At 42.1% G+C, this 27,378-nt stretch overlaps 1 protein-coding gene across 8 annotated transcripts; it reads right to left on the bottom strand.

Moving 5' to 3' along the window:
* Positions 1–2,030: 2,030 nt before the first annotated feature.
* Positions 2,031–27,378, bottom strand: LOC123512745 (protein diaphanous-like). 8 transcript variants are annotated; one of them, XM_045269320.1, is made up of 11 exons: positions 24,858–25,816; positions 22,072–22,233; positions 20,887–21,039; positions 20,021–20,131; positions 19,532–19,734; positions 15,691–17,982; positions 15,196–15,379; positions 14,624–14,867; positions 11,906–11,930; positions 9,670–9,754; positions 8,950–9,014 (listed from the first exon to the last, which is right to left on the bottom strand). In XM_045269320.1, the coding sequence occupies exons 2-10, from the start codon at positions 22,105–22,107 to the stop codon at positions 9,688–9,690; spliced, it is 3,315 nt and encodes a 1,104-aa protein (XP_045125255.1). In that variant the 5' UTR covers positions 22,108–22,233; positions 24,858–25,816; the 3' UTR covers positions 8,950–9,014; positions 9,670–9,687. The 8 variants fall into 8 exon arrangements, with proteins under 8 accessions (XP_045125248.1, XP_045125251.1, XP_045125247.1 ...); XM_045269313.1 differs by lacking the exons at positions 11,906–11,930; positions 24,858–25,816 and adding an exon at positions 27,289–27,378 and having other exon boundaries at positions 2,031–9,014; positions 22,072–22,236; XM_045269316.1 differs by lacking the exons at positions 11,906–11,930; positions 24,858–25,816 and adding an exon at positions 27,289–27,366 and having other exon boundaries at positions 2,031–9,014.

Raw genomic sequence — 27,378 nt, 5'->3', positions numbered from 1 at the left:
TTTCCCTACTTACATAAAAAAAAAAGAAATCATAGAGGAAGACGCAAGGAACATAACGATTGAAGACGCCAGCCAATGAGGGGAGAAGACCCACATGGTGCCATTAACCTTATTATCGAGGACCACAGAGGAATGAGTCGGGGAGAGCCAAGAAACCACATTAGCTTCTACAGGAGTCACTCACATACACGTCTGTCATTCAACCCCCTCCCCCGACTTAGTAAGACCACAGACGCTACAGACACAGGAAATTAAGTGAAACGTGAGTGATAATGGTGATGAGAGAGAGAGAGAGAGAGAGAGAGAGAGAGAGAGAGACAGAGACGTGAGTGATAATGGTGATGATAATATTTGTAGAGAGAGAGAGAGAGAGAGAGAGAGAGAGAGAGAGAGACCTACATCTTACCACCTCCCTCACCGCCACGCAGGAAACTTCATGACTCAACATTTTAACTTTTTTGCACGGATCACGCCCCCTTGTCCCGCCCCCTCGTGTCCCCTCCACCCCTAAAACCGCTCCCTGTGGTCCCATTTCTCTCTCTCTCTCTCTCTCTCTCTCGTCACACCTGTCCCAAAGTAATTAAACCACTACCATGAATTTCTTAGAATATGACACACCTGGCAATAATTCTCTCTCTCTCTCTCTCTCTCTCTCTCTCTCTCTCTCTCAGTAATTTCCCAATGATAGATACACAAAGAATAACAAAACTCTCTCTCTCTCTCTCTCTCTACGTAATTTCCTATTGAAAGATACACAAAGAATAACAAAACACACACACACACACACACACACAGCTTTTGGGAACGCTGGCTATATACGTGTGCTTAGACAGGAAAAAAGAAAAAGAAAATAACATGAAAATACACTGCAATTGAGGACAACGATAAATCAAGAAAGAAAAAGACTACTCAGATGATATATATATATATATATATATATATATATATATATATATATATATATATATATATATATATATATATATATATATATATATATATATATAATGATTTCCACCTGGTCCTTCTTCTTCTTGTGACCTCTTCCGCTTTTTTTTCATTCTTTTTTTTTTTTTTTTTTTTTTTTTTGCTTATAGTAGATCCTCCCTCCTTAATTCCTCCTCTTCATCTTCCTTCTCCTGTTCTTGTTCTTACTATAATGCTATTACAACCTCCACTATCTCCTCTATTAATATACTGCTATTACTACTACAATAACAGCAACCACAGCACCACCACCACCACCACTACCATCACCATCACCATCACCATCCCTCTTCTTCATCATCAGCACCAAAATAGTTACCTTCCTTTTAGAGTCACGCCCCATAGACTCCCCCGCAGGTGACTCAGCCCCTCCCCTCATCCTTCCTTCTCTCTCCTCCTCCCTCCCTTCCCTCCCTCCATCATGCACACTCCTCCTCCTCCTCCTCATACATTTTTTTTTCCCTCGCACTTCATCTTCGTATACATAATTTTCGCTTTTTTCTTCTTACTTACATAGACTCTCCTCGGTTATCTTTTTTTCTCTCTCACTCCCAACCTCCAGTCCTTTCTCTCTCTCTCTTTTCCTTCAAAAGTCGCTATCCACGGGAATCATCTTAAATAAAACTGATATTTTTACTATAATGTTATCCCCCCCCTCTCTCTCTCTCTCTCGCTCTCCATTATGACTATCACTGCTCCTCCTCCTGCCATTAAACCCCTATAGTACCAGGGTGAGTTTTCATGTTCACTCTGGTACTATTCTGGTGATTCTATACAGCTTCAGAAACATATGGTGGGATTAGAATAGTAAAAACTCTGGTTACTAATCTTTTGACCTCCATAGACTCTACCTAATGAAAATAAAATCATCTAGTCATACCCAAACTCAAGGTAAAAATGCATCCCAGTACTGAAGGGGTTAATTCAGCGTGCCACCAGTGGGTGTGGTGGAGGCAAGACTGCTGTGAGTGTGCACGGCTGAGCATGACCCGAGCCACTAAGACTTCCTGAAGCAAGCAGGAAGGGCAACAAAAAGCCATCTGTAGCCAAGCCAATCTTTATTACAAGACAGTTAATGGTAACATTTTGAAGAGAAAAATTATATATATATATAAAATTATCTGGTATTTATAAAAATATTTACAAATGGTTTTCCAATGTAAATCTTTCAGAAGATTTCTTTTCTTTCCATTTAGAAACAGGTATTGCAGAGGTCACAGGATGTACGGCAGAAAAATATATTGCTATCTCTCATCGTATGTACAGTAATTACTCCCACTTGTACTGTTGCCTTGGGTGGCACTGCTTGGCTCTCCTCCCCTGTGTGCCCCCAGCTAGCACACCCCCCTGACCCCTGCCTCAACACACCCTCACCCCCACCCCCTAACTGCAACAGTGCCATGTCAGGACACACAGACCAGCCAGGACAGTGCATACCCCACATAGGAAACACACACACACACACACACACACACACACACACACACACACACACACAAAGAGCAGACCAGTCATTCAAGTGATTATAGCTTTCAAAGCTGAACACAGACTAGGTCTAAGCAATTCACAAAGATGGAAACATTTGAGGCCTAAAAATGTCCTTTGAAACAGCCACACACACATGAAACCTAACCAATCTTCATAATTCAGAATGGCAACATACAGTATAGTAGACTCATCACTTTGAAGATGGAAATACAACAGAGCAGATACAAAGACACTTCAACAAAGCAAAACACACACAGGGAAGCCAAAGTACTGGAAAACCATATGAACTGTAAACTGAGAGGATACAAATGACCAAACCAGTAGTGTCTGCAGCCTGAGTAAGAGTTGGTGTGAGGGAAGAACCTGCTTGTGGCTGCAAAATATAGACAAGGCACACCACAGACCAGGGAACAGGAAAACTTAGTGCTTGAAATCTATACAGTTCATGCACTGAGAGGAAGGGCACACAGAGGAGGGAAGGACGAGTGTGGCTGTGTTGATACTGGCACTCTGGCACTATCCATGGAGGGGAAGAGAACTCAATGCTAAATTAATGTATATAGCATCAATGCTTGAGAGAGAGAGAGAGAGAGAGAGAGAGAGAGAGAGAGAGAGAGAGAGAGAGAGAGAGAGAGAGAGAGAGAGAGAGAGAGAGAGAGAGAGAGAGAGAGAGAAATTTCAGTTATATTACCCCATAGATGAGTGAAATGTAAGGAACACATAACTAAAAACAAATGTGACTCACTCAGTACTAAGTAAATGAACACAGTGTCAAATAAAACATGTGATATCACCAAATCTTCAATACCCTTTAGCCGAGGCACACCAAGGAGGCACCTGACTGCAAATCCTGAACACTTTGATACATAGATGAGCAAAAAGAAGAAAAGGAAGGATCTACTGCAAAAACCACGACACACATGCTTAGCCTTGGCAGGAGGGAAGAGAAAAGCATCCCAACTCTGATATGAAGAAAGGAAAACACAACACTGCACTGCCTACATCCACTGAACGGAATAAATAAATGCATAAATAACAGAGCAAAAAAGGCCAAACACAACAGTGCACACGGGAGAGGAACTTGACAAAGAAACAGGACATCAAGAGGCACAAGAAATGGCATTGATATACAGGGAAGCATAACGTGGTTGGAGTTATGCCTCGATAATGCTTAACTGTGGCCACACTGGGGATACTCACAGGCAATGCAACACAAGATACACTCTCTACTAACTGGCGGATCCAAGGCACTTCTATTGGTGATCAGAAAAGAATGTAAAATATCAACTATCACTAGAAAATAATTGAGAGATATCATCTGTTTCTAAGCAATACTTTTATGGAATACAGACAGAGGGTAATTTTTTTTTCTCAATATTATCAGAAAAATCATGTGTCAATTGAAAACATACTCATATTCTCAAACACTTGTGCGCCTTACCCCAACTATTTCAAAAGGCTTTCTTTATTCATAGTTACATAAGTTTTTTAAGGTGTTTTTATGGTTCAAATGATAGAATGACAAGATTTATATACCATTAATAGCAGAAACACTCTTGAGAATCCCGCCAATCATCTATGTGGCCTCTGAAAACAGTCTTGGTGAGAGCAAAGCGTTTCTGAACGTGGAAAATAAACCACAACAGCCAAATGTTGTGGATGAAGGAAGTGCGGATAAAATAGTGAACAAACTGGCACATTAGCAAAATTCATTGTTCTTATACACACGTTTAAGTAAATAAATGGCAAAGAGCTATAGAAAACCACCTCTTGCACGCACGCACGCACACACACACACACACACACACACTGGAAGCACCACTAAGGGGGAGGGAAGAGATTAAGAACACATGTGAGACTACAAAATATGAGGTTTAGTCCCCCTCTAGCAAAAAAAAAAAATAAATAAATAAATAAATAAAATATATAAAAAAAATCCTTATAAACCAGGCTCACTTCCCAGGTTTCCAGGCCGATTAACACCAAACGCACCTCACTCGTTACACTATAAACCTGCTCGCTTCCAGGTATGTGGTGATGAGGAATGAGGGGAAATGGAATGAAGAAACAAGGAATTACTGCAAATACACAATGATACAAACTGACAAAGATGACAAAAAAATAAAAAAGAATAAATGAATAAATAAAAATGCACCATGTATAGTTTTATCACAGAAATGCACCACCAATTGTACGAAATGTAGCTGTGCGTGTGTTGGGTAACTTAATTTGTATTCATCTATCTATAGTATACAAGTTCACGCTGTCTCGTCTCCAAGTCTGTCTTTATCCAGCTTCAGAGAAATGGTGTTCCTTCCTCACATTGTTGCTGCCACACCCAAGGCATTCCTAGCTCAATACTTCTGTTTGGGAAGTCACAGTTCTTGATATAGTGTGTGTGTGTGTGTGTGTGTGTGTGTGTGTGTGTGTGTGTGTGTGTGTGTGTGTGTGTGTGTGTGTGTGTGTGTGTGTGTGTGTGTGTGTGTGTATACTTGGGGTGCCTCCCAGAACACTGCCTTTTGTTACATATTACCTCCTCACAATGAATCAAGTCAATATGTTATGCATGAACATTACACAAAGAGAAAGAAAGTTGCAGGTAAAAAGAAAAATAGAGGAAATATGAATGAACCAAAAAATGTTGTGTAACCTGCCATGAAGTGATATGCATGTGTTGATGATGAATGATATGCGAGACTGCTGCAACAATAAAACAACAACAGCCGTAGCGATAATGATGACAATGATGATAATAATTATGATAGTAGTACACAGTAGTAGTAGATAATGAATTCCATCACCACTGGAGAACAGACAATATGGGCAGGGGTGAATAGATAACCAGCCCTGCTATGTAGAGTAAAGAAGGACTACTTGACAACTCACTAAGGCATCACATTCACCTGGAGTTAAGAAGGCACTGCACATCACCTCCAACATTCCCAATCAATCCTTTTAGGCCTGACACACCCAGACACCACAACTGCCTCTGCTTCTTCCTATCACTATACATACATCACACATTTACCCTCCTCTACACACACCACATTGTTTCTCTTATTCTTGGAAGCTGCAAATACACACCAGCTTTTCTGAACTCTTCTAACATCACTTCTATTTTCTTCACCATAACCACAACAGCTTAAGACACACTCCCTCACACAGACCAGTGTATTAACCTTGTATGTTCCTCGTCTTTCTTCCTTAATCAGCTACACACAAGAACACTTCTATGGTTGTCTGTTCACACTCTGACATGTGGTAATAACCCCTAGACATGAGATCCAATGTAGGAATGCTCTAAATACTAGCGACTAAGATTTGCTGCTTCGTGCATGAAAAAAGAAAATGTCTTACTGATACAATGCATTTTGTGCATAAGAAAAGACTGGCTTGCTTGACTCTGACAATTAAATGAATTAAAAATATAAAGAATAATATTTCAAGATATGGTTTTTCTCTTTTACATACAAGAGAAGGGTGCAAATAAAAGAAAATATCGCTACAGATATAAAGATAAATGGTGCAAATTTATCAATTGTCGGATAAATATATTACCATCTGTAGTGCACCTATGTACGTGACAAGCTTCATGGCACAAGAAATGAGACTCCACACACACACACACACACACACACACACACACACACACACACACACACACACACACACACACACAGCCATAGGAGTTAATTTAGTCAGGTCGCATCACAGGTCTGCACACTGAAACTCAAACCTCTTAAGACAAAATTAAGCAGTGAGTGGAATGATCAGCACATCAACCTTAGAATTACTGCAACACTCACTCCCTCACACACACACACACACGTTTCATGTTACTTGTGAAACAATGAAATGAATAAAACAGGAGTTTATGAAAGGAGTCATCCATTGGACTGCATGATAAAAAAATAACAATTTTTTGGGGAAGTAAAAAATAGACAATTTTTGAGAAGTAAATAAAATCTAAACACCATTTTGAATCCTATAAAAATAACACATACGAAGATGACAAACACATCAACTTCAAGTTATCACACATAAAATAAAATTTAGTTAGACCTTACAAAGAATCTGGTATCATGTTGTACCAAGGGATATGTATTCTTGTTCATTATGAAGGATCATTAAAATCAATCCAAACTATGGGTGAATTTCAAAATGCTTTTCTCAGCACCTGGTATACACTCTTGTGCTGCTGGCTGCTGTAGTATCATCACACACTGCACACTATTATAGTATTACTCTGACAACTCATATCAGTAACCACTTGTGTGTATCTACTTGGCTTTATGGGATAACTGTGGCAATGCTGACCATGCATGAAAGCTTGTTATGTTACTGAAGCTTCTCTCAACACATGTGATTGGTGCACTCCTGCTTGCATTGCTACACGTTCCCAGCACAACATTACACAGGCTACAGAATGCATAGAGTAAGACATCTGTACAAAATTTGACTACACAACACACACTTCCTTTTCAAGCTTCATGTCAGGAGTTCACAGCACATTTGCAACCAATAAGACCTCCAATAATCTTGCTATTTCAGAAACTCAAGGAAATCTGAAGAAAGAGATAAAAAAGTGTGAGCAGGTTTCTCCACTTGTGGCAACCTTACTCAAGGGGGACTAACCTATCTTTATACACCTTATACTACAATTCCTCCCTCCCCTTGAAAGAAAAATAAATATCTGCCTTAACACTTGGGAATGCAGTAGCCAAGACCTATTCTGGCAGAGAGATACAACCGAGGAGAGACGGAGAAATGGGAAGGCACGGGCAATGCATCACAAACGATTGGTGTGAAGGAGAGGGTCAACTTGTTCCCTCATGACTTCCTTCTCTCACACAAATCCCACCACTCACCCTGTAGACTGTAGCCACAACATGTTGCCTTGCATGGAAAATTTTGCAAGAATCATTTGAAAAGAAATTCTCATAATATATCACTCCACTTACAATAAAAATGAACTTTTGAGCACATATTACAATTCCTGAAAAGAACCAATTGAAAAATCTTTTATCAAACATGTTATGTCAGATAAAGACCCTCAGAGTGAGGCAGTAACAGGCAGGGATAGCACTAAACAACAGACTAATGCTGCTGCACTGTGACTGTTCTCTCAACTTATGGATATACACATGATGCATTATTCTACTGAGGGTGTGGCAACTAGTACACTCAGAACCTCAGGGTGACCTGCTTACCAAGATCACTTGAAATACAGTAGTTGAAACACACCCAAATACAGTTTTTACTTCAAAGAGCAGTCTGTCCATCCACTGAGGAATCAGATTACTCACTATTGGTGACAAATCAAGTTCACTTATGTAAGCATATTTGATCACCAACCATCCCTGGAGAAGTGAGTCTCAAAAGTCTTGCTGAGGACACAATGGACAATGGTTCCTCTCTCTGTCCACACACAATGACAGCACTCACCACCAGGCCAGGCAATGGGGCAATGTGGGAGTGGTGTGCAGGACTACTGAGGAGCAGAGGTGGTGCTGGCAGGAAGGAACACTTGAAGTCTTGAACACTACATACTGGCAGTACAACATGAGGCAGGACGAGGAGCTGATCTGAGATGGTGTGCTTAAAGCTATCATGATCAGGACATTAGTACAGACACAACAATAAATATAACAAAGAGAGAAGCACAAGTGGAGAAGCAATCAATGCACAGCAGTATCTGGAACCCAGAATTGCTAAGATGAACAATAAGTTATACACTATCAACACTCAGAACTGTTATGTTATGTGGTGGTTTGCTATTCTGGAACTCACTCACACTTACATGACCTTCATACTCAAAATGGAAATTGCAAACTTCATATAAAAGTCAAAAAAATATACTCATCATACAGATTTTAAGTAAAACTGCAACTTTGATATAATTAAAATATTGCAATACAATGCATATAAAAGGTTGGAGAGATGGTATATCTTGCAACTTGCCAACCTAACTTTGGCAAGTCACAAGAATGACTTCCCTTTAGTTGGCCAGACTGCACCGCCACCGCCGCCACTCCACACAAAGGAGCGACACACACGGCTGGCGGGCCAAGTGGGGCGTCCTATACACCACTCATCACCACGAGTCGGGCGGATCAATCCACAGATCCATTACGGGGAATATTTCCTCGGATTCACACGGACTGAGAAAATACGAGAAGGAACACTTGCCTTACCTTACTGACTTGGTGTTTGTGTGTGTCTGTGAGTGTGTAGGTATGTCTATGTACAGTGTTAGCCGCAGTGCCACCCAGACAGCATCGGAGTGCCATGCCTCACACAGACAGGTGGCGGTGCATTGAGCCTTTGTTCCTGGCGGGTGACAGGCAGCGGCAGCAGGCGCCACCTACAGCTCCCTCAGCCGCTGCAGCAGGGCGTCCGAAGAATCACTGCCATTCTCGTTCTGCTGGCCAAAGTTTCTGTCCCGTGACTCCAGACCGGTGGGCAGGCCGGGGCGGCGCGTGCGGGGCCGGGAGGGACGTGCTGGCTGGTTCTCCACGTCGATGTCCATTCCTTCACTCCTGCAGTGGGGAAGTTGAGGATTGATAACAGACTGGTACTGGCTACTGGCACACTTTGCACTGCTCTTCATGACTGTTCTTTTCCTCTAAACTCACAAAAATTCAAGACATTTGTATACATATAAATCTTCCAGCTCTTCAATCAAATAAAGACAACATTACTTTTCTCTTCCTTCATTTCTAAAAAATTTAAGACAGAATATATTATGAATAAAGCAACATCTTTACAGAAATAGTGACCACTTCTAAAACCAAGACTTCTTACAGATCATATGCATCACTACCACTTTTTTATACATCTCTCTCTAAAGATAACCTGGAACAAAGGGAGACATGCACACAATTTCATAAGATGGAATGAAGAAAGTGAGTGCAGTGAATAATTGATTGATCACTGAAATAAGCAAAGCTCCAATCACAGGTGCATGACAGCCTTCCTGTGGTGGTGCCAGCCTCACCAAGGAGACCCAGTGGTGATGAGGTGCATGAGTGGCACAGGTCAGCCCTACACAGGATATATTCAGAGGCTCATCATAGTGAATTGGTGTGGGGAGTTGCAATTCACTTGTATGTCACATTGTTACTATAAGAAGAGAAACACACACACACACACACACACACACACACACACACACACGTAAGATAAGTGACTCACAGTTTGATATCCTTATTGCTAGTGGGAGACTGCGTGATTAGCCCTGAGCGAGAACGGCTGCGGTTCATCTGGGCCCTTCTCTCGGCTGTGTGTGTGGAGGGGGCCATGCAGTGCAGTGAAGGAGGGAGGGACAGGCCGGGGAGACAAAGCTCAGATCAGACACAATACACTTACTGTCATCCTCAGGTGTTCCTAACACTTCATGTACTCTTGCTATATTACCTCACTTCAGTCCATTTTTTACATAAGTACAAAAGTTAGAGTCTATAAATGAATTTTGAAATGTTCAGACCCAAAAAGGCATAAATTCACAGAAAGGTTGCAAAAAGCAAACAAGAGAAGCTGGGACTTGTATGAACTGCATTAAGGAAGTTGAATGGGTCATGATCTGCTATCAATCACTCAGTACATTACCAAAATAATTTCAATCCTACATTGAAAAATAACTTTAATGAAGAATTCTCAAATGTTGACTTATGCTTATTTCAAACTCAAAACAAGTTCCAGAACACAAATTTAAAGTGAAATTAACAAAAGTCAAAATAAATTAACAAGACAGGGCTGAATGGTGTTCACATTACCATCTAGTGTCAGAAATTTGGTTAATTCAATTAAATGAGCAAACCACTGACAGAGTTATTGAGTGAGACAAAATTCAGAGACTGCATAACCAAACAGACCAGTTCCATGACCTCTGACATTACTGAGAACGAGTTAAGGGAAGCAGGTTTAATAATTCAGACTCTGAGAGCACAATGTGAGAGGATTAAAGGTCTGCACCAGACCAATTATTCTATTATACAGTTTTCTTTTTAAATGTTGATGTATATATACAAGTATAAAGTGTTGTGGGGAAGTAGACATTATTACATCAAGTATCACAGATCCCAACACAATAGTCTTGTCATCCAGGATATACTGAGCTCTCAAATATTACCTAAAAGAGCAGAAAATGTCTGGATGTATCATGTTGAGAGGGATAAAAATAAGATATTAAATAAGAGAGATGACATTATAAAAGGATCAAGGTAAGTGACTGAAGGAAAGACATTAGATATAGATATATACTGTAGTACACTGAAGTCTGAGTTACTGATAGGAATCCAGTATTTAAAAGAAATTCTGAAGAGTCAAAAGTTCAATATACCAGAAAATCATGTCTGGATTGAAAGTATGTGTGAGGTGAACCACCACCCACACCACACTACACTCACCACCACGTCCATCACCACACACATCACTCAGGCCTCTCAGGCAGGCCAGCAACACTCCCTCAACACACTCCACACAAACCACCACCACCACTCCACTGTCCCGCCTCCAAATGACATGTTTATTCACCAAAACTTTGTCATGAAACCCAAACACATGATATTTTGAAACACTGCATCACTAAACCCACCATTCCCATTATAGCAAGACAGTCAACACCACACCAACACACGTCTAACGGAACACCCCATCACACACACACACACACACACACACACACACACACACACTGACACACACATGCAGTGGTGGATGTAGGAGTAACACTAGGCTGTCTTCCTCCCTGTGGTCACTATGAGAAGTAGGCAGAGTGTCGGTGGTGTGTGGGCCATTGTGTCATATGTACAGTGCATGGCATTTAGGGTGTTAGTCGTGGGGACATTCTGTACTAGTTGCCAAACACGGGGTGGACAAGCATCCATCAATTTACTTTCCACAGATGCAATAAGAGGAAAGAGTAATGATGGCAAACTTAAATATTCTGCTGTACAATGTTTGATGCACAGATCCATCCCACCAGACAGTGTAAGGACAGGAGGCAACATCTATAGGCTTGAGCTTACCCAGGGAAAGGGAACAAAGGATCTAATTGAAACATACTAAGGAGAGTCAAAGCATAATAACGAGGTAGTAGTCTGTATAAGCAAGGCGTCTGTCAGTGTCAATGGGGAAGGAAAGACACCACTACAGCGAAGTATTACTGCTACATAGTGTTAAGACAAATACTACCAGCCGGCCGACGGGACAAACAAAGACCTGCAGGATTAATGCTACACAAGCGGGCTACAGAGAGACGACACATAAAGCAGAGACAACCACAGCTACGACAACACAGAGGCTACATATTAACCACACGCCCACTGCTGAATAAAGCGTCTGAGGGGGTGTGGGGTGTTGGCAGGGTGAGGGGGAGGGGGGTATTGGCAGAGGCAAGGCAAGGACACAGAGAGAGGGACTGTCTTACCCACAATGGACAAGCTGGCTCCTCCCTGGCGGGCAAGAGTGGCACGGGAATGAACAGAGCATGAAATAAGATCAAGCAAGGCTGGCAGGGCCCTAAATCAGGATGGCCATCAAGAAATCAGGGGAAAGAAAGCCTCCTCATTAGCACCTTGCCTAGTTCACAGCGACTCCCAGCGGCTGTCACTTGCTGGAGTCCATCAGTGAGTCTTCTTACTTACTACAGACCAGCAACTGACTAGACCATATATTTGTCAGGTACTAAACAGATAGTGAGAAATGCACATCTACAACAAAGGCACAGAAATCAAGGAAAATTGAATGTTTTTTTGGGGAACTATCAGCAGTGAATGTTTTTTGGAGGGCTATCAGCAGTGAATGTTTTTTGGAGGGGTATCAGCAGCGAATGTTTTTTGGAGGGCTATCAGCAGTGGAACTTGAGCATGTGAGACAGTGAGGGAAGATGAAGAGAAAGAAAAGGAGAAGCCTCAACACAAGAGCCTTTGTTTGTGTTGAGGTGACAGATTGCTGGTGTCTGAGTACTTATCAAACAAACTATTACCTTGCTCATAATAAGACACAATGCCACTCTCACTATTACATTCCATTCCTGTCACTGTTGTTAGATGCACTAATTGCTGGTGACATGAGTGACTTAATGGCAATAATGTCAATACTGTCACTGTTTTAATCTCTTGAGTTGAGCAGTAGTTACATATTTACACCTCACTGGCTGATGGATTAACTTGTTCTCTTGGTACCACACTAACTAGACTCATATGGCACCAAACACATGTATTTACAACTTCTGGTAACACTACAATGCACATCTTTAACTATTTTTCTCATTAACAAAAGAGAAACAAGAAACTGACTGTGAATCTACTTAATTTCTGGCAAGGCACTGAGTCACACAATTAAGTTCCTGAGTTATCACTACAACATTGAGCTAAGTCTCTATCACAGGTAAAGCATGACAGGGTAAAGAGTCTAGAAGAGAAATAAAATAATAATCCAGCTGGAAATCAAAAGGTTAGGAACATTTCTAGATGCATCAACACTAAAAGGTTCTACTGTAAAGAATAAAGCAACAAACTCCAGTGTATTATTGTTTGGTTCAAGCACTCAACACTTCAATGGACAAAAGTATTCTTCACTTATTGCTGAAATGCTCAATGGGAAATGAATCTGTACACACAACAAGGCTGAATGTTTTGTCCATTTATGTTATGGTAATCCTCTCCTCTAAACATCAACTTCTGGGGCAACATTGAATTACTACACAACACAACACAACACACACATCAAGGCACATACACAACACTGACTACAGAACACTCACTGCACTACACAAGGGTTCAAGCCACAGGAAACAGGCGGCAGCTGCAAGGTGGGTCAGGCTAATGCAATCTATTCCTCCTGTCAGCCTACCCACTAAATACTGTATAAATTTCACTTCTTAACCCTTGTATTTGGTCACTGTTTTAACTTTTTGTGCCTTTATATCTATATTTGTTTTATATTTTGTTTTATACCACTGATAGAAGGTGTTGAAATGTTTGGATACAATAAAGATGGTGCTCGTTGCTGCCTTCGTCACTGGTTTTTTCTTCAATCTATTCCTCGTTTCACTCCACAAATCCTAACGTGTTTTGTATCAATGTACGTCACTGTCTTTCTCTCTCTCTTTCCAGTGGTGAATGAAGGGCAGTCAGACTAGTGAAAGAATCTAGGGAATTCACTGTTTGATCTGTACTTCCATCACTAAACAATGAGCAATTTTCTAGCTGTAATCCTGAATACCTGATGTGTTTTTGTCACTTCTTTCACCACAAAGTTTATCCTGTACTAACACTTCTGTATGTGTCACTGACCACCAAGAGTTGTGCCAAATGTGAAAAGACTTACTCCTTCACTTCCCCGAGTAATATTCATCTCTGACTCCTAAAACACTATAATCAATATTCACATGCCTACTTATCTCATCAATGTATTCTATCTTGCTAAGGTCCATATTTAGAAACGCTTTGCTTCTCACCATAACTATTTTCCGAGGCTAAAGTGATAATTAGCAAGATTTTCAAGTGTGCTTCTCCAGTTAATAATATGGAAATCTTGTCAATCTACCTCTTGAAACATAAAAACACCTTAATAAAACTGTGTAAATTTAAATGAACCCTCTTGAAATACAGAAGTGTTTGAGAATACAAGCCTAAGTTCCCCTGACATGACACCTCTGCCCCATCTGCTGGCCACCTATTTCAGGCTACCCCACCAAAAGTTCTCTGTATGTCTAGCTAGTTCTTGGTTTGCCTTCATCTGTACTATACATTTGTTAGAGAAAAAAATGGGATCTTGTGATTAGTCTGGTACACTAAAGGGCAAATAAATATCAGGAGTACAAGATAGAGCCAAATGATGAAGGAAGAACAAAATAGGAAAATACAGTAATGCAAGAAATAAAACAGTAAAAAAAAAAAAAAAAAAAAAGGTATTAACAGTAATAATGATAAAACACCATGAACATATGAAAACTAAAACATGTATACAGAAAATTAAAAATAAACATGAGAGAAACTTAAAGGAAAAAACACAAGTGGAAAGAAGACAAGAAGACTGCAATACACTGAAAACAAATAAGAAAAACAAAAGACAAAGAAGGAGCAGGAAATAAAACACAAACACAACACAAGGCAACACATCCAGCTGGCCCTGCACTAACCTGTTGTCTTCCCTGGTCGTCGTCTGCGCCCGGCCCCCATCACATCAAACGCTTGTCCAGTGTTGATGAGTTGCACCAGTTGATCCATCACCTCTGTGTTGCTCTGGTCATTGGTCACGTCATGGAGTGCCCTCTGCCTCGTGTCCCTCTCTGCCCTTTCCGCCTTCTCCCTCTCGGCTCTCTCCCGTGCCTCCTGGTCCCTGCGCCGCTTGTCCTCCTCCTTCATGATCTGCTCCTTTGCGGTCTGTTGCCAGAGAAATGTTTGTTTTTGTTGTTTTTGTTATTTAAGGATAGTTGTTTGTAAGGTTTTTTTCTTTTTCACTCTCTCTCTTTCAACCAAATTTTAGCCAGAACTGCATTATCTTTATCCATTCTCTCTCTCTCTCTCTCTCTCTCATCTGGAACACATACCTTACATGGGAAACATGATGATAGTGACAACATTAAAAGTATGAAAAGACTCAAGGATCAGAGGCATCATCCTCATGCCACTGCTACACACACACCTTACATCACCAACTCACTACAAAACCCACCAACTCACTAACCCACCAACCCACCAGTGAACCCACCTTGTATGAGACTATGAACTTGTTGATGTCCCTGAAGAACTCCTCCTGTGAGTACTTATTGACATCAAAAGTAAAGAGTTCAGCCACATGCTCGTACTTCTTCTGCATCATGTCAAACTCTGTCTCCAGAAGTGCTATGTCCTTCTCCGCATCGTGGAAGAACTCTTCAAACTTCTCCTTGAACCTGTAAAGACATCCAATACTTAACAGTGGGACAACCTGCCTCTCAATACTCGTACACAACGCTAAGATAATACATTGTGTAATTTTGGAAGATAATAGAAGCAGGAAAATGCACATATACACACATACACATAAGCACACGCACACACACACACAAACACACTGGCAAACAAGGCTGTGGGATAAAAGCAATCAAATCCAAAGAAAAGTGCAATAAAGTGATTGCAAATTCCTAGATCATTAGGTAAGAATAATAAAACACACACACACACACACACACACACACACACACACACACACACACACACACACCTGTCCTCTGGGTCCTGCTTGACATGCCTCTGCAGGTCATTGCCAATGTTTTTAATCTCCTTCTTCATCTTATCAATGTTTGCCTTCACCACATCCACGTTGACCCTCTCCGCGTCGGCAAAGTGGATGAGTCCGTCCTCAAAGTCTGAACTCTCTGACTCTTCCCTCATGAGTGTGTCAGCGAGGTAGTGGAGCAAGGTGTGGCCGTCAGCATTCTTGGTGTTGGACAGTTTGGGGAGGAAGCTGATGTCGAAGCCCACCGTGTCTGCATTCTTTGAGCCAGAGTTGAGCACATTGCCAAACTCCAGGATGTATGCCAGCACGCGCTCAAACTTCTTGGAGTTGGAGAGCTCGTCGAGGGCAGCCTTGGTGTTGACAATGTCGAGGCGTGTCTCCTTGACCAGCGCGGGGTACTCCGTCTTGAAGGCCATGTTGCGCAGCAGTGGCACCAGCTTCTTGATGCGACCGATGCGGTACAGGAACAGCTCGCCCTCTGCCAGGTCGTCGCCGGGGTCCTCCAGCGCCACTACCTTGTTGATCACGTCGTGGTCAGGCAGAGACACGATGAGGGTCTGCAGGGTGGCCGCGTCGGGCTTGCCCTCCGAGTCAGTGCACAGGATAGACTCGTCGCACTGCAGGATGGCCAACCGTACGTCATCCACACTCATGTGCTTGAACTGTCCCCGCAGGGCAATGGACAGGTTCTGGTTGGTCTTTGTGTCCAGCACCCGCAGCTCCTTGTCCCGCTTGGCTGGCTTCTCGGCCTGCTCTGGGTCTTTCCGCCGCACCTGCTTCATTGCAAACTGCTCACTGAGGTCCTTGAGCACTTCCTGGCGGATGGCAGAGTCCTTCTTGTTGAGCCGCACCCACATGCTGTTCTCACTCATGCGCATTGGCATCAGTTTGCTCCACTGCAGCCGCTTGGTCTGCGCCGGCGGCTTCATGGTGCGTTTCAGGGTCATGCCGAAGGGCAGGGCTGGCGCACAGGGCATGCGGGGGAAGCCCATGCCCGGGGGGGGTGGTGGACCTCCCATTCCTGGCGGGGGAGGAGGTGGTGGTCCACCCATGCCTGGTGGTGGTGGAGGAGGGGGAGGACCACCCATGCCTGGGGGTGGTGGTGGGGGAGGAGGTCCTCCCATACCTGGTGGTGGAGGGGGTGGTGGGGGTCCTCCCATTCCTGGCAGTGGAGGGGGTGGTGGGGGTACTCCCATGCCAGGTGGTGGTGGTGGTGGTGGGGGCCCTCCCATGCCAGGTGGTGGTGGTGGTGGTGGTGGGGCAGCAATCCTTTGCTCCAGGCCGGGCACAACAGGCAGGCCGCCCTTCTTGGCCACCTCACCACCCGTGCGCATGGCCTCCTCCAGCTGGGACTTGGCCAGAGCCAGCTCAGCCTCCAGCTTCTGGTTTTTGGTGAGGGCGTCCTCAAGCTGGGCCTGGTACTCAGAGGTCACCTTCTCGTTCTTGGTGCGTGTCTCCTCCTTGAACTGGTCCAGCAGCTGGTCCACCTTGATCTCAAAACGCTTGGTGGCCCTGAAATCCGGGTCACAGCCATTGCGGTGCAGGACGATCTGTGAGATGCACTCCTCAATCAGCTTGTAATAGGCAGAGCGGGAGTTCTCGTCGTCGCGGATGAAGGCGAGGTGCTGCAGGATGGACAGCATGGGCGTCTCACAGTTGGAGTCCTGGACCTGGTTCTTGAGCACCTCAAAGCAGCGTTCCAGATCGTCCATCTCGTCAACGTGAATCATGAAGCGATCCTGCCAGTCCTCAAAGTCCTCCAGGCGGGACTTGTGGAACACCTCCAGCTGCTTCCTCATGTCCACGTGCTCGCTGCTCTCCAGGATCTCCAGCAGGTCGTGCAGGCCCGTCCGCATGAACTCGTTGCGCAGGTGCAGCCGAAAGTCCAGGTTGTCGTCGGGCACAAAGTTGATGATGGAGTTGACCATGGAGAGGCAGTTGAGGCGCAGCAGATCATTGTCCTGCATGCCCAGCCCCATGATGATTGGAGTGAAGCGCTCTTGCTTCTTGAGCTCCCCGACGATGGTGATGGCATCCAGCACCTCCCTGTGGCCGTCCAGCCCGTCCTGCTGCCACAGCGGGAGGCAGAAACTGCTCATGAGGCGCAGCACCTCCAGCATGATGACCGGCTTTGAGGGCGTCAGACTCTGGGCCAGCAGAGTGAAGCCTTCCGGCTGCCGGAAGAACTCCTTGATGCCCACAATGTTGTTACAAATCACCTTCAGACACTTGATGGCCTCAAACTGGACGTTGTCCCACTGACGGTTGTTGTTCCCGCTGCAAAACACAAAGTCTCATCACTACAAATAACTGCTTCATTCTGGCACACTGATCAAAACACAAGTCACACAAGTAAAACATTGATTCTAAAAGTGAGTTAATGGTGCAGTTTGCAGCATATCAAACAGCAAATCAGTAAAGAAGAAACCCATAATCAAAACTTTCTACAATAAGTTACTTACGACTGGAGTGTCACACATGCTCAGTCACCAAAGGGACAAGAGTGATGAGTAATCCAACACAAACAAATCCATCACACCTCTCATCATATCAACAAGTCACAAAGTACAAACACTTACAGGCAAACAGCTTCTATCAAATTATGGATTCATACTTCATTCAAATTTGCATATCAAAAACAATTTCAGCCATAGTCCAAGTCTGACAGCAGGATACACATTGAAAAACCGATATTTGAAAGAACATGATCCACCCCCCCCTCTCTCTCTCTCTCTCTCTCTCATCCAATAACATTATGAACTGTATCAAGCTACACTTCCTTCAGGCCACACCATTAGTAGTGTTGAAACACTAGACACTAAAGACAAAATAAATGACTCACCTTTGCAGTCAACTAGATAATGAAATCATAGACAACAGGAAAGAAAAGAAAAATGTGGTTAATGCTTCGTAAATATTCACAGGCATAGGAAAATGAAATAATTTATTTAAAACTACTATAAAAGATTTGCAATTTCAGATAAAAGTGTGCATCATGTATCAACACTTAAAGCAAAGACTGTAATGAAAGGCAATATAAGAATTTCAGTGCAGCAAAAAAAGTGTTACAAGGAAAGTAAGAAGTTCTGTAGCTTTCCACACTCTCTTCCAGTGGTTGAGTTTTACCGTCCGCTTTAATCCTTCTCTCACCTGACACTGGCCTCAAGGGAGAGAGAGTAGACAACCATCGCTCTCCAAACAGATAAAAGACACGCTCACATTCAGCAATGCCTTCCCCTCTCAACACAACAATTTTCCAAGGCCACAGAGACAAATGGCCAGGTTTCCAAGACAGTTTCTTCTCTTAATAAATTAGAAATCTTGTCACTCTATCACCATAACCATAATACTCTTAAAAACACAAATATATTTAACTGGGGCCCTTGGAGAGCAAAGCATTTCAGAATATGGGTCTTATAACTAAGAAAAAAACACTAAACAGACGAAGTGCAAACAAAATCCAAGCGAAAAAGAGCCAAGTGCCATCACAGAAGATAAAGACAGACAAGAAACCAGATGCAAGGCAAGGCAAGAATGATGTACCCTCTGAATAAAACCAAGGGAAAAAAAACATTTATCACAGACGAAGTGTGGACAAAACAGAAGCCAAAAAAAAGAGCAGAGTGCCATCACACAAGACAAAGGAAGACAAGAAATCACAAGCAATAAAAGGCAAGAGTGACGTACCCTCTGAATGGGACCAAGGGAAAAAAAATACTAAAACACAAAGTGTGGAGAAAACACACGCCAAAAATTAGCCAAGTGCCCTAAAACAAGATGAAGAAAGACAAGAAACCAGCAGCAACACAAGGCAAGAGTGATGTACCTTCTATAACACTCATTAAGGATGGCCAGCAACACACGGAGGCCACTGTGGGCAAACTCCTGCAGCCACGTGATCTTGTTGCTGCGGAGGGCAACCTGTAGCGTCTCCAGGGTCTTGACTATTGCCTTGGGACTCAGGTCATCCCGCCGCAGGTACTCAATATATTCCTTTGGGGAGTCCAATTTGTGCTGTGTCTGGGCCATCTGTCAGTGGAAGGCAAGGTTGAGGTGTCACTGTGGTGCTCTTGTTTGTGTTACGTTGTTAAGTGTTGTGAGTCATCATTACACCTTTCAGCACCATTACACATTTCCATATTGATTCTGCTTCCTCTCTGGTGATTTTATACACCATCAATTGTTTTCTAATACTCACAAGCACTATCCACCTTTCATTATTCACTATCCTCTCTCTATCTTTCATCTAATGCCCCACCATTCCCTATCATTAGTGTCCTCTACTCCGTTGCATCACACACACACACACACAAACCTTGTAATTATTCTCCAGCATGATGCGCATCTTGTCCAGGGGAGTGTTCATCATGACAGACTCATTGGCGATGTTCATGTCCTTGATCATGTTGAGGAACCTCTCCCGCACCTGAGGAACAGAAGCAGGTCATCATCGGGGCTATAACTAACCACTACTTTTAGTCTAACTTCTTCAGTACCATGACACATTTCCATATTCATTTTACTCACTATCTGATGATTTTATACAGCTTCAGGAACTAATTTGGGTGATTAGGATAGTGAAGACTGCAGCCATTAATATTGTAAACTTCATAGACCCTTCTTAATGTCAATAAAATGGTCTAATGGTATACAAATCTCAAGGGAAAAATGTGTCCTAGTAATGAAAGGGTTAATGTGGCCCTCAATCACCAGAATCTTATTAATGTGGCCCTCAATCACCAATCTTAATAATGTGGCCCTCAATCACCAGAATCTCATCACATCCTACCAAAAATCTTATGTATTCCTGAATTTCTGTCTCTTCAGCCAAATTCAAGCAAAAAGTTTCATTTTATTCAGAATTTTTGTGTATTTTCTACCAGATTCATAATGTATTAAAAACCAAGCCAGTGATAAAAACAGCACCTCATTATTGGTTCAGGAATGCTTTGTGTCTTGCCACGACAATTTTCCAAGGCCACAGAGATGATAAGTAAACTTTTCAAGAGAGTTTCTCCAGTTAATAAGGCAGAAATCATGTCAATCTGCCTCTAGAACCATAAAAACACTACAAAAATAATGAAAATTTAGATAAAGCCTTTTGAAATAGTGGAGGTGAAGGGCAGAAGTGTTTGAGAATATGAGCCATAGTTAGAGTTGAGCCAGTGATAGAAACAGCACCTCCTCATCAGCCAGGTTGTCAAGGTAGTACTGGTCCTCCTCCATCTCATTCAGGTCCAGGTCCGAGTTTGGCCTTGGAAGGTTACTGACGCGCTCCTTGCTCGGAACCTTCTTCTTGGAGGTTCCTGTGAGCATCTTGTCCATTTTGTTGAGCTGCAGGGAGAGGAAACAACACAGATGAGTTATGGATGCTGTGGTAGTAGTAGTAGTAGAAGTAGAAGTAGAAGTAGAAGTAGAAGTAGAAGTAATAGTAGTAGTAACTGTAGTAGTCACAGTAGAAGTAGTAGAAGTAGTAGTAGTAGTAGTAGTAGTGGGTTATTGACAAAAAAGTGCATATTACAAGTGAATGACCAAGAATCTATTTTTTTTCCAGAGTGAATACATATCAAAACAAATATGTATGTAAAAAGCACAAACACAATCAATATAACCACATATATATCTTAAGTATTACATGCAAATAGCTCCAGAACTCGAGAGAAATCCATCTTCATTGAGCTCTGAAATACTGTTAAATCTTAGCATTGGGTATCTACATTTAGACCTAAAATGCTGTTAAACTGTATCTACCACAACAAGGTTCCGATAATACATAGAAGCTCAGGGGATAACAAGCCAGGTGTAATGCAAGAAGGGACAAAGCCACACATAACACAATGGCAGACTATGGAATGAGAAGAGGTTTGGACAAGTCTTATCAGTAAAGCCACACTGACAATATCTGTGGTGAGAGATAAATATAACAATAACATCCTGACCTAATGCTAGCTGTGATCCAATACACATTCTTGGAACCTTATTTCTTATCTTTTTTTACAAGAACATCAAACCAAAATCATAAACTGAACAATGACTAAAATGCAATAACTTTTAACCCCTTGTGTACCATGATGCATTTCTGTATTCATTCTGCTTAATATTTGGTGATTTTATAAAGCTTCAGAAACTCATGTGGGGGATTAAAATAGTGAAAACTGTGGCCATTAATCTTCTGACCTCCATAGAACCTTCCTAATGTCAATAAAATGGCCTAATCGTGCACAAATCTCAAGGTAAAAATGTGTCCTAGTATTGAAGGGGTTAAAAAAAGCCAGAAATTTGCAAGTATCAGGCAATTCAGGCACATAAGAAGATGCAAGACAGATAAACAGATAGACAGACAGACAGACAGATACTTATACTTACAAAGCTCTGAGACTTGGACTTGTCATTTTTAGACATGGTGGTGGCTGGAGGGACATGAAAGAGACGGTCAAGGGAATGGTGTAGTGTGTGTGGGAATCAAGCTGGTGGTGCCGGTGGGCTGTGGCAAGGCTGCTGCTGCTGCTGTCAACACCACGAATCAACCTGCTGGGCAAAGAGTGATGTTAAATTTATATATAAACACATAGTTATTTTCTAGTTAATTTATATAAATAGAAATCTTCATCCCCTTCAGTACCATGATGTGCTTCCATATTCATTCTGGTTACTATTTGATTTTATATAGCTTCAAAACCTTATGTGGGGATCAAAATAGTGAAGACTGTGGCTACTAATCTTCTAACCTCCATAGACCCTTCCCAATGTCAATAAAATAGTTTAATCATACCCAAAACTCAAGATAAAAAAAAAGCATCCCAATATTGAAGAGGCTAAAAGGAGATGACCCAGGAAAAACATCACACCTTACTCTATGATGATGATGATGATGATGACAGTAACGACAACAAACACTAGTGAAGCAAGTATCCTCCCAGTGTGACAGGCAGACCGGGGAACATTCCAGCCTACTTAGTGAGGGAGTGAGAGGAGTGCTGGGAACACCTGTGCCAAATGGGGTGACAGGTGTGCATGTGTGTGTGTGTGTGTGTGTGTGTGTGTGTGTGTGTGTGTGTGTGTGTGTGTGTGTGTGTGTGTGTGTGTGTGTGTGTGTGTGTGTGTGTGTGTGTTATGCAAGAGGGGAAAGCTGAAGGGAAAAAAAGAAAGAGAAAAAAAAAAAAAAAGGCCCACTTAGTTGCCAGTCCCCTTGCAGTCTGAGAGTTAGCTAAAAGAAACAGATAAATGTCTTGAAACCTCCTTCTTAAAGTAAGTGTGTGTGTGTGTGTGTGTGTGTGTGTGTGTGTGTGTGTGTGTGTGTGTGTGTGTGTGTGTGTGTGTGTGCGTGTGCGATTGTGTGTTTACCCACTAGAAGTAAACAGTTTACAGGCATGCAAGTCCCAGCTGTGGTATGTAAACTATGTGCACCTCTATAGCTGGTGTATGTTATCATGGGACTTCGATGACAAGAGGGTTTGAGGATGAGGATGTGAGGAGCAGATATTGGTTACCTGAGATGCTTGTGGTGTGAGAGCAATGCAAGGAAGATATGGCAAGTACGGCAAAGGAAGAAGGGAACTATGGAACTGTGTGAAGTGCCAAAAATATACACACCTGTTGGGTTTACATGTAGCAACCAATATGTGCAACGTACTATAAACAATTCATAAATATTGATTTGCCAGGTACATGATATAGGAATCTTAATGGAAGTGTATGAGGTGGAGTAAAGATTTTTGAGGTCTCAGGTATGAATGCTGTAATGGTAGGATGAGCAAGATAAAGATGAATAAAATACAACTCAAAACAAAAAAATAGTGGAAGAATAGAAGTTTGAGAATACGAGTCTATGTTACAGATGAAGATTTATGTGTTATGAAGTTGTTACAGGTGTGAAGATCAAATAAACAGTCAGGAGCAATGTGGCCGCCTGCAGGAGTGAGGCCTGTAATCTGAAACACTTTGCTCTCTCACCATCACTACTTTCTAAAGGCACCAAATGAAGATGCTCGGGTTTTTAAGAGTATTTTTATGGTTCTGGTGATAGATTGGCAAGATTTCTAAAGGAGAAACTGTCTTGAAAATCTGGCTAGTTGTCTCTGTGGCCTTGGAAAATTGTCACAGTAAGAGAATAAAGCATTTTTAAGGGTGTTTTTATGGTTCTGGTGATAGATTGACAAGATTTCTAGTTTATTAAAAGGAGAAACTGTCTTGGAAACCCAGCTAGTTGTCTCTGTGGCCTTGGAAAATTGGCCATAGTGAGAGGGGAAGGCAATGTTGAATATGGACACAAGTGAGTTGACGAAAAGACTGAGATAAGGAAGAGATAACCAGTAATTGAATGTATCTTGTGTCAGCGTCAGATTAGATGCAGCACAATTAAAAACAAGGTACAATTTATCACACAGATCTGTATTTCCTATGTATATCGTGTATGTATGTATGTATGTATATGTAGTGAGAGAATACCTACAAGGATTCACATTACTAAAAAAAGGTAGAAATAACATAGCAAAGCATTTCAAACAATTACCTCAACTTATTGGTTTTTGTACCGATAACACCACACCCACAAAAACACAGACATTTAACACCACGTCAATGAAACTACACCTATTAGGATCCACCCAGAAACAAATCATCAGGTACTCCCATCAAAATACACCAAAAAAACCATTAGTAAACACACCCCTAGGACAATACATCCAGAAACCCACACCCATGACTAACCCACAGGTAACCACAGCTTCTATACCCACAGGTACACCCATACCCAGTAACCCATGCCAAACACCCGTAGATACACCTGCACCCATGAAACCACACCCAAAAATCCATGAACAATCAAACAACACCCATAGGTACACCCCACACCCACTCGTCAGCCCAGCCCATGACAGTCACCCACTTCGCTCTCACCCACCAACCAACACAACACCGGCGAATTAACAGACCACCACAAACACAGCGCAAATCACAGACACAGACACAGCAGGGCCAAGGAACGTGGTGCTACATGTCATCCACAGCGCTACGGAGGGTCAGTCAAGCCACAAGTGTCTAATATGGAAGGGTTTGAGCAGGGCACTAAATGGGACAGTTGATTAGAGCCGTGTTTTGGTTGTGTCCTCTACCACTGGCACTCAGACTGGCACTGTGGAGATGGGAATGACCTTGGGCTGCGCTGGTGTCAGGGTGGAAGGGTCGTGCAGGCGGTGGTGGAGGTGTCACAAGCTTATTTATCCCCTCAACGTCTCTTTCACAGCAGCCATCTTGTTTTTTCACGCCCAAAACACAGCTCGACAATAAATAAACACTTTCATTATTGGTTCCTGCGGTTTTGTTTCATTATTGTAGTTGTCTTTATGTTTAAAAAAATATTTGTTTTGTTATTTTTTGTTTAAAATGACTCATTGGACCTGTTTTTACATTCTTTGAATATAAATTTTGATATTTGAAAAAACTCATAGAGATGGTAAAAGTAGCAATTCATCTTCAATTTAAATGTTTTAGTATCTTTTGATATTATTCACAAGTAAACTGGCGCATACTAACAGGTTGTTGAAAAGTTTTACATTTAAGAACTCATCTGTCAAACTATTAATGATGCAGGTTTAGCATTTAAAGCAACTCTAGACAATAATGAGAGCCAATAATAAGGTACTGGCAATGTGTTGTATAAATCACCATAGAATGTCCCTGCGGCCTGGAGATAATGACGTCATCTCTTTATATACACCTTGGCGCCCTTTTGTTTACTTTTGAAGTGACCTTGAAGATGCGCCGCTCGCCGCTCACACTCACAGTTACCAGGAGGGCGCCAACCCCTCACTCACACACTCACACTGAACCTCTCCTTGTCTGACACTGATAATGTGAAAGGCGACATGATGCCCTTCAATATAAGACAGCATACTGCACCGTTCAATATAACAGAGTCAATAAATACCGTTCACTATAACAGACTATTTAACACACTTTTCACTGTAGAGATTGTGCAGATTATGACACCTTTCAATGTAACAAATGATACATCACTTTTGAATCATAACCACAACTACAATGATCGCTGTTGAGACATAACGATAGAAACTTTAAATCAATCAATCAACCCTTGAATATAAAACATATCACACGATTCATCGCCTTATAAGAACTATATATAGCAACTAGCTGTGACACAAACAGGCAAAGTAACCGCAGCCACGTGATATAAACAAACAAACATGGATGCACTAAGAGGCTGTGATTTACTGATGCAGAAGCCAGAGATGGTCCACGATAAGACCACCAGCACGAGCGCGGTGAAGTGTAGGCAACTTAGGCAAGACGTCGGGGTTGTGACATGACTATATTTACGTTTGCATTATTCGCGTGCATGGTTTCTGGCTGCAGAGGTGGAGATATTTAAGGACTGATGGTGTGAGGAAACAGTTGACATGCAAAGCCGGTAGGACAGGCACTCCAAGTGAGAGGAGAGAGAGCTAATAATACCCGCAGCGACAGAAAAAAAAAAAAAACTACGCGCGGTTGTGTACATGTGAACAGCTCCATTGACTTACGTACATTGTAATATACTGCTGTGGATTGAACTGCACGGGACAAACCAATTGTGTGAACAGATCCTTAATTACTGCAGTACGTGTTTCAACTTTCAAAGGAATTTTCGTTTTAGGAAAATTTGTGTTAGAGAAGTAAATTTTTAAGTAAATACATAAAAATCTTGCGAATTTAAGGAAATCTGGCTTTTGGCAGGGAATTTTCTAAGGATATCAATGTATGTATACGTATACAGTTAAACACAGTAAATCTTTCATAAACACACTCAGAAGACCCACATAAACCCCCAAACACACCTAAAACACTGCTCCCGCACACTCAAAACTAACCCATTAACACACTCAAAAGGCTGTGCATGTAACCGCTCAAAATACGAGCACATTAAGAATTACCTCACTAAAAACACCCCCATATACCACAAAACACACCCCGCACACCCAAACCACTTAAAACACTCGATCGAAATGATCCCAAACCCCTTCAAAGCACCATATATGCAAGATTTCAAAACGCCCCTTGCAAACACACACAATTAAGTCACTAGAAATACCCAATATACACAAAACCACCTCCACACACATCCAAAAGACCCCTCACACAAGCTCAAACCACTTGAAACACTCTAAACTAACCCAAAACATATTAAAAATGCTTACAAACACACAAATACTCAAACATACCTCCGCACCACGCTCAAGATACGTAAAATATACCTACAAACATCTAGCACACAATGAAGTAACACAAAATGCATCCAAAACACACTTATAATACCAAAACTCCCCGAATATATTCCAAGAACACCAAAATGCATTATAAAGAACGGCAAGATTACAAGGGAGACTTAGGTAAATATTACGGCTTGCCTCTTCCCCCCTCTTCCGTTTTTATTTTTCCTTCTTTCTTCATCTTCTTCCTTTATTTATCCCTCATTATTCCTTTTATTGCTTTCACCTACACGCCTGAGCCTAGCAACACATCAAAACACTAGATATTAGGCAAAATATTGAAGAAGTGGAGGGAGAGTTAAGTATAGTGGCTTACCTACTCCTCCTCTTCCTCCTTCCTTCCTCTTCATTCTCATTTATTTCCTCTTTCTTCCTTCTTCTGCTGCTACCGTCTACACATCTGACC

Source organism: Portunus trituberculatus, chromosome 34 (assembly GCF_017591435.1).
Source record: "Portunus trituberculatus isolate SZX2019 chromosome 34, ASM1759143v1, whole genome shotgun sequence".
Taxonomy (NCBI): Eukaryota; Metazoa; Arthropoda; class Malacostraca; order Decapoda; family Portunidae; genus Portunus; species Portunus trituberculatus.
The sequence above is the reverse complement of the archived record's forward strand: the minus strand, read 5'-3'. Positions and strand labels throughout refer to the sequence as shown.